Raw genomic sequence first — 6,186 nt, 5'->3', positions numbered from 1 at the left:
ACATTGCCCTTGATCAAGCCCTACCAGGCCTCCTACACCCTCCTCGCCATTGATTTTGGATCACTTGTTTCCTTGTCCTTGGGTTTGTTAACACCCACTTCCTTTCCCCTGCCTCCCTCTCTCCCATGTCCCCCTGGAACCGTCTGTCCCACTGTTTTCTCCTCCAGATTGTTTATCCCGCCTATCTTATCAAGATAGACCTGCAGAGATAATAATATGCACAAAAACAAGACAGAGCAAAACAAAGCAACAAAAGAAAACAAAACAATAATAACAAAAAACCAATGACAAAAAAGGAAAAGCCTGTAAATAGTTCAAGGTCTGTTTGTTGACCTTTAGGAGTATTTACCAGTCAAGTCTGATGGCGTGGCACACCCTCGCCCCAAAGTCTATTTTTGGTATTCCCTCGGGACTTCCATGCTCTGCTCCCCTTGCTGTTCTGTTGCACACCTTTAGTGTTTCACCTTGGTGTGGTGGCGTCAGATCAGGCACAATTTCCGCACTGTGTCTCCAGTGTTGTCCCCCGTATGGCTATGGGTTAGTAAGGGATGTTGTGTCTCCTAGTAGGGCCAACCATATGGTCCTCTTTGTGCATTGGCTGCTCTGAGCAGGGATATTGTCCTCAAGGTCAGGATGTGCTACATTTTCTCTTCCTCCCCTTCATTTGCTCCTGTATGCTCTTATCAGACATGTCCCTCTCCCTAAACTGTAGCTTCAGTGCTGCCCTCTGAAGCAAATTCTTCTGGGGGTAGGGGCAGCTGTCTAAGCAGTTGGGATTTGGGCCGGCTCCTCAGCCCTCTCTACTGGTTCCCTGCTTCATGCCAGTATGTTGTATTCACATCTTGGAGCACTGGGTTGAAGTCTGGTCCCTCTTTCCTTGTGGTGATATAAACAATACTCTCCCCTTGGGTGGGTTAGTGCCCCGTGCCCCCACAACCCATGTCCCCCCTCCCTTCCCCCTTTCCTTTTTAGTTGGCTACCAAATGTATCCCTGGATTTGGTCTAGCCCCTTCCATACTGCCAGGACCTCACCCCCCAACTGTTTGTATACAGTAGCTTTTCCCTATGACCAATGGCATTCTTGACAGTCCACCCCCCACTTTTTTAAAAGGTTGTGTGCATCTTATGGTTAGTTATACGTGCTGCTTACAATGTTGCAGTGGGTTATTTGCTTGTGTTGTCAAATCTGTAGGTTTATACAGAATGTTTCCACCCCCAAAGGCAATAAAGTTTGGATATGGATAAAGGCACTGATAGTAAAAGACTATTATAAAGAAAGCTAAAATCAGAAAAAAGAGAGGTATTTGATCTATGTCAAACCCATTTACAAAGCAGTGCTAGGAACATAGGCCTGTCATACTTGGGAATTGCCTGTAATGTGATTTAAAATTCTTTTCAGATCTTCCTTGGACGTGTGTGCTCAGGATGGGAGAAGCAAACGCTTCTTGCCTCTGACAGTGTGCAAGATGCATGTTCTTGCCTGTCAGGGCAGGAGTTACACTCTTGCTGCCAGAGAGAGCTGTGCTCTGCGGGCTACGGCCGAAAAAGCTTGTGGAGCGTGCTCGCTGTGGGAGAAGTGCGATGGTGAGAGCATGTCACCTTCCATGTTGCATAACTGCACGGATGCTAAAGTCCCGGTACTGGGGCTAAAAGAAAAGCCATTTCTAGTTTACCACTGTATGAAAGGGGGTCCCTGAGGGTTCACTGGTCTGAGCAAGCTTTCCTCTTACACTCTTCCTGGGGGGCGGGGCAGACCCACTTCCTAAGAGAACAAGGACTGTTCTCTGACGGTCACACTCTCTTCCTAAATGTCTGTGGTTCCCATTCCACCTTCACAATGTTTCCTTTGCCTCTCTAGTATCTGTCTTCTATATGGACTCATAGTTTCCCTTTAAATACATTACTAAAGACATAAAACATTTTTTAAAAAAAGACACTTTATATCACTTCCTTAAAAGGAAAATTCTGGTGGCACTGTGGGTTAGGCATTGGGCTGCCTGCTCTTGTAAAGATTTATAGTTTCAGGAACCCTATATAAAGTTGCTATACATCAGAATCAACTCAATGCCATATATACTATTGTTGGTAGGTGTATGAAGCTTTTTTGACTTAGAGCTGCAGAATAGAAGAACCCCATATACTTTCCCAGGCTTCCTCCCTCCCCTGAGAGGTTGGGGTGAACTTGAACCAAACACCTTTTGTTTAGCACCAAGTGCTTAACCTCTACTGTAAATACTCAACTCAAAACCCAAGCTCACTGCCATCAAGTCTAATCCAACTCCTAGTGACTCTATGTGTTGGGTAGAACCGCCCCTATAGGTTTCCAAGACTATAACTCTTAAAGGGAGTAGAGAACCTCACCTTTCTCTCGTGGCCCAGTGGATGGTTTCAAACTGGTGACTTTGCTGTCAGCAGATCAATGCCTAACCACTATGCCACCAGGACTCCTGCATAAAAACAGGTGAGGATAATGAAACATGATAGAACTTTAAGTTCTAACCAGATATGGCTTCTGGCAAAACTCTCTTGAGTTTGAAGGAGGAACTTTCCTTGTGTTAAATGGAGTTTCACAAGTGTTAGAGGAGTGTTAAAAGCATACCTGAACCAAAGTGACACTTTCTCCTAGAAATCGTCAGGATTTGAAGAGAACTGAAAAGGAATGACTTTTAGGTGTGGTGAGTCAAGATTAGCCAAGCAGCACAGACAGTGACCTTGAAGAAGGCAGGGCACACCTCCCACAGATGCCACCATACTGTGTGTCTCCTGAAGATTTTATTTTTAAAGAGAGAAGTGCTCAGGTGGGTCATACATAAACTCATTGACTTTGCTGCAGTGTAGTCATGGTGCAGCATGTAGGTAAGACCCCCAAGACATTTATGTTGGGGGGTAAGGCGAGGGTAATGTTAGGTTAACACCAAACCCACTGCCACCGAGTCAATTCCGACTCAGAGGGACCCGATCTATCTATCTATAGGTTTGCTGAGGCTTTGTGGTTAGCACTCAGGGATTGCCCCATCATGCCATCCGGACTCCTTTTGGCCCTAAACATCAACCTTTGATGAGTGGTCTTGGAAGAAAGTCTTGACTGGTGGCTTATCCTTAGTGGAAGAGCCTCAGAGATGCAGTGGAAGGCAGAGTCCTGGCAGGCGTTCTGGGAGAGTGTTAGTCTTCCAGTGGATCCGAGGCTTGATGGAGTGTCTGCCTAGTCCCTCTGGTCCGGTCTGAGCAGAGTAAGGTAAGGGAAGATTAATTCCCATTGCATTAGGGTAACTTAAGTCATAAGTTTGTTATCAGGGGTGCATACTGAGTACCTTAATAAAGAGAAACCAAGGACTAAGCCCTGATGGCACAGGGGTTACATGTTGGGCTGAGAACCTCGCGGTCAGAAGTTTAAAATCACCAGCCAGTCTGAGGGAGAAAGATGAGGCTTTCCACCCCCATAAAGAGTGACGGTTTGGAATATCACAGGACCACTTCTACCTTGTCCTGTAGGGTCACTATGACGTGACTTTGGCTCAGCAACAGTGAGTTTGGTTTTGGTTATGGCATGCCATATCATAGCTAAGCAGGTGTCTGTAGTAAGGTAGCTAAAAGTAATATTTAAAAAAAGTATTTATGACAAATACGTTGTTTCTCAGTTCAGTTGAAATGTTCCAATCACACATCATGTGATACCCCACCCCATCCCCCTGTGTTTCTGCAAGAGAAACTAAACAAGAAAAATCCTTAAGGTGAGCTCTTTAGACCCTTCCTCTCCTGGTCCCCACCCACTGGTGCCATGGCCCGTCCTCCTTGCCGTGCCTGGTAGCACACATATATCTAACCACACCTGAGTCACTCACGGTCGGCCAGTCACCACAGGTGTCTGGCAGTAGTCTTTCTTTCATCAGCAGTCTGTCTTTCTCAACTCTTCTCTGGTTTGTTTTCACGCTCTCTCTCAAAGTAAGTTTAATTATTATTATTATATCCAACTCTGGCTTTAAAGAGGGCCTTGGGTGTCCCAAGCAGTTTGTACCTAAGCTACCAGAAAGGCTGTCCCTTTGAATTCACCTAGTGTGCTCACTTCCGGACACCCATGATGCCACATCCTCTCATGTGTTTTCCAGCCCAGAGCAGCAAATGTGTATGTCGAGATGCCGCAGAGTGTGAGGAAGGAGGCTTCCATGTGTGTGTGGAAGTGAACGGCCGGGAGCAGACGATGACCGAGTGCCAGGCTGGTGCCCTGAGTTGCCGAGGGCAGAGCCTCTCCATCGCCAGCATCACGCCCTGCGCGGTGGAAACTCAGTAGGCTTTGCGGCCTTGCCTGGAAGCCAGCAGCCACCTGTGGCCAAGTTAAAGCAGGAATGTATGGGGGGGCCAGCTTAGAGGCCCATTCTGCTTCTCAACTCCCAGCCATGAATAGAAGCACAATTCTTTCTTGTCCCAAACTCCTGGATACTCCGGTTCCAATTTTTCATCTTTCATTTGCCCCTTTCATTCCTTTTAATGTCAGACTTGCCCTTGCAGGAAGGCTGTGTTCTTGGGAAAAGATGCGAACTTCCAGACCTTATGATTTTAATATGTGACCTTAGACCACTGGGACTAGAGAAACAGGAAGGTTCCATTCACCCCTATGATTCTATTAGGGATGATTGATCCAGCCCAGGGGCCAGAACACACTCTACACATGGATTAGGGGAAGAGAAAGAAAAGGATCCCCTGGTTAGAGACGTCAGCTTGCTCTGAATGAACCCAACGCCAGGCCAGGTCCTGGGGTGAAAAAGGACGGACATGGTGAACCTCCATCCCCAGGGGTGATCTCACGGTTCCCTTACTGAGTCAAACACCACACGGAGGGTCCCTGGCTTGATATTTCAGGAGACAGAAACCTTTAAATGTCATCTGTCTTCCTGTCTGAGAATGAATACCATCTAGCCGGTGCCCTAACCGCTGAGTGTGATTGCAAATTCGAGAGAACCAATTTCCTAATGCAGACACACTCTGAGTTGTTCAGGGGGCAACCAGGCAGGTGAGTTGGAAGCATCCGCCTTCCGTTTGTTCCTCATTCTTCCCTCGGCTACACAACGATGCACCTGTGGGAGGTGAGATGCGTGGGTTTCAATGCAATCTGAAAGGCACTATTATATACAAATAATATCCCTGTCTTTTTCTTTTGCTGATTAATATACTATCACAAAACTTTACTTAAAATGACAGTGATTAAAAAAAGCTCCTGGAAACATCTTTGGGGTTTTTATCGTATTTCTTTTGAGAGGTCCTTTCCACGAGGAATGGTTACTGCATGTTGTTGCCCGATGTCTCACGTCCGCCTCAGAACAGTTCGTTGATGTCAACTCTTCCCCCGAGAGAAGGTTCAGATAGCATACATCTACCCCTCACGTCTCAGTGCTCTCATCTGACGTTGCGCAACGAGCTGGACTGACCCCATGGCTGCAGCCAGGGGCTCAGGCTCGGGAACAATTGTGGGGATGGGGCAGCACTGGGCAGGGTTTGCTTCTGTTGAGCACAGGGTCGCTGAGGGCTGGAACCAACTCGATGGCACCTAAGAACAGCAATAAAAAATCTACTATCCGGTTTATGATGATGACGACGATGATGATTTTACGTTAAGGAGGTATAGCGGCAATGGTTTCCAGCATCCAATTTGTCGAGGAACATCTGAGTCAAGTGCCCAATCCCCTTACTCCCGCCAGCTGGCAGCAGTCTTTGGGGCCTTCTTTCCTGCTTCTTCTGGGCAGGTGTGAGGTTAGCACAGAGCCAGCAGTTCCGGTGGGGCTTGAGGCGCAGCTTAAAATTTACTCTGGGTTGGGAAGGAAGGACAGGCAGAGGTATCAAGGCAGGTGTTTGGAAGAAATGTTAGACAGGATTCTCTAGAGAGACAAAACCATATTGATAATAATTATATATATACTTATATAGCTAGATAACATAAGAAATAAACAGTTAAATTATAAAGCAGTTATACAGATAGATAGATGTACAACACAAGAAATAAACAGTTAAATTATAAAACAGTACAAATGGCTCAGTATAAATCAAACGTGTTAAGACAGTTGTGAGACACTGGCAGTTCCTCAAGTCTTGAGGGCTGCCAGGTAGTCCTCTGTAGAGAGATTCAGATTCTCTGGGCACCTGCAGCCAACCAGCAAGGCAGGTCACCAACAGTCAGCCAGTCACCAACAGTCA

General features: G+C 46.6%; 1 protein-coding gene across 1 annotated transcript in view; it reads left to right on the top strand.

Annotated features, from left to right (window-relative positions):
* The window catches only part of C7 (complement C7), an 85,397-nt gene extending 80,174 nt beyond the window's left edge, over positions 1-5,223 (top strand). Inside the window, exons 16-17 of the mRNA XM_045285250.1 lie at positions 1,400-1,584; positions 4,107-5,223. Coding sequence (XP_045141185.1) covers positions 1,400-1,584; positions 4,107-4,288 — 367 coding nt within the window. The 3' untranslated portion in view covers positions 4,289-5,223. The remainder of the gene's footprint in view (positions 1-1,399; positions 1,585-4,106) is intronic.
* The last annotated feature ends 963 nt before the right edge of the window (positions 5,224-6,186 follow it).

Source organism: Echinops telfairi, unplaced genomic scaffold, assembly GCF_000313985.2.
Source record: "Echinops telfairi isolate 266 unplaced genomic scaffold, ASM31398v2 ScPeMD7_7469;HRSCAF=8507_1, whole genome shotgun sequence".
Lineage (NCBI taxonomy): Eukaryota > Metazoa > Chordata > Mammalia > Afrosoricida > Tenrecidae > Echinops > Echinops telfairi.
This window is presented reverse-complemented; position numbering and strand designations above follow the sequence as displayed.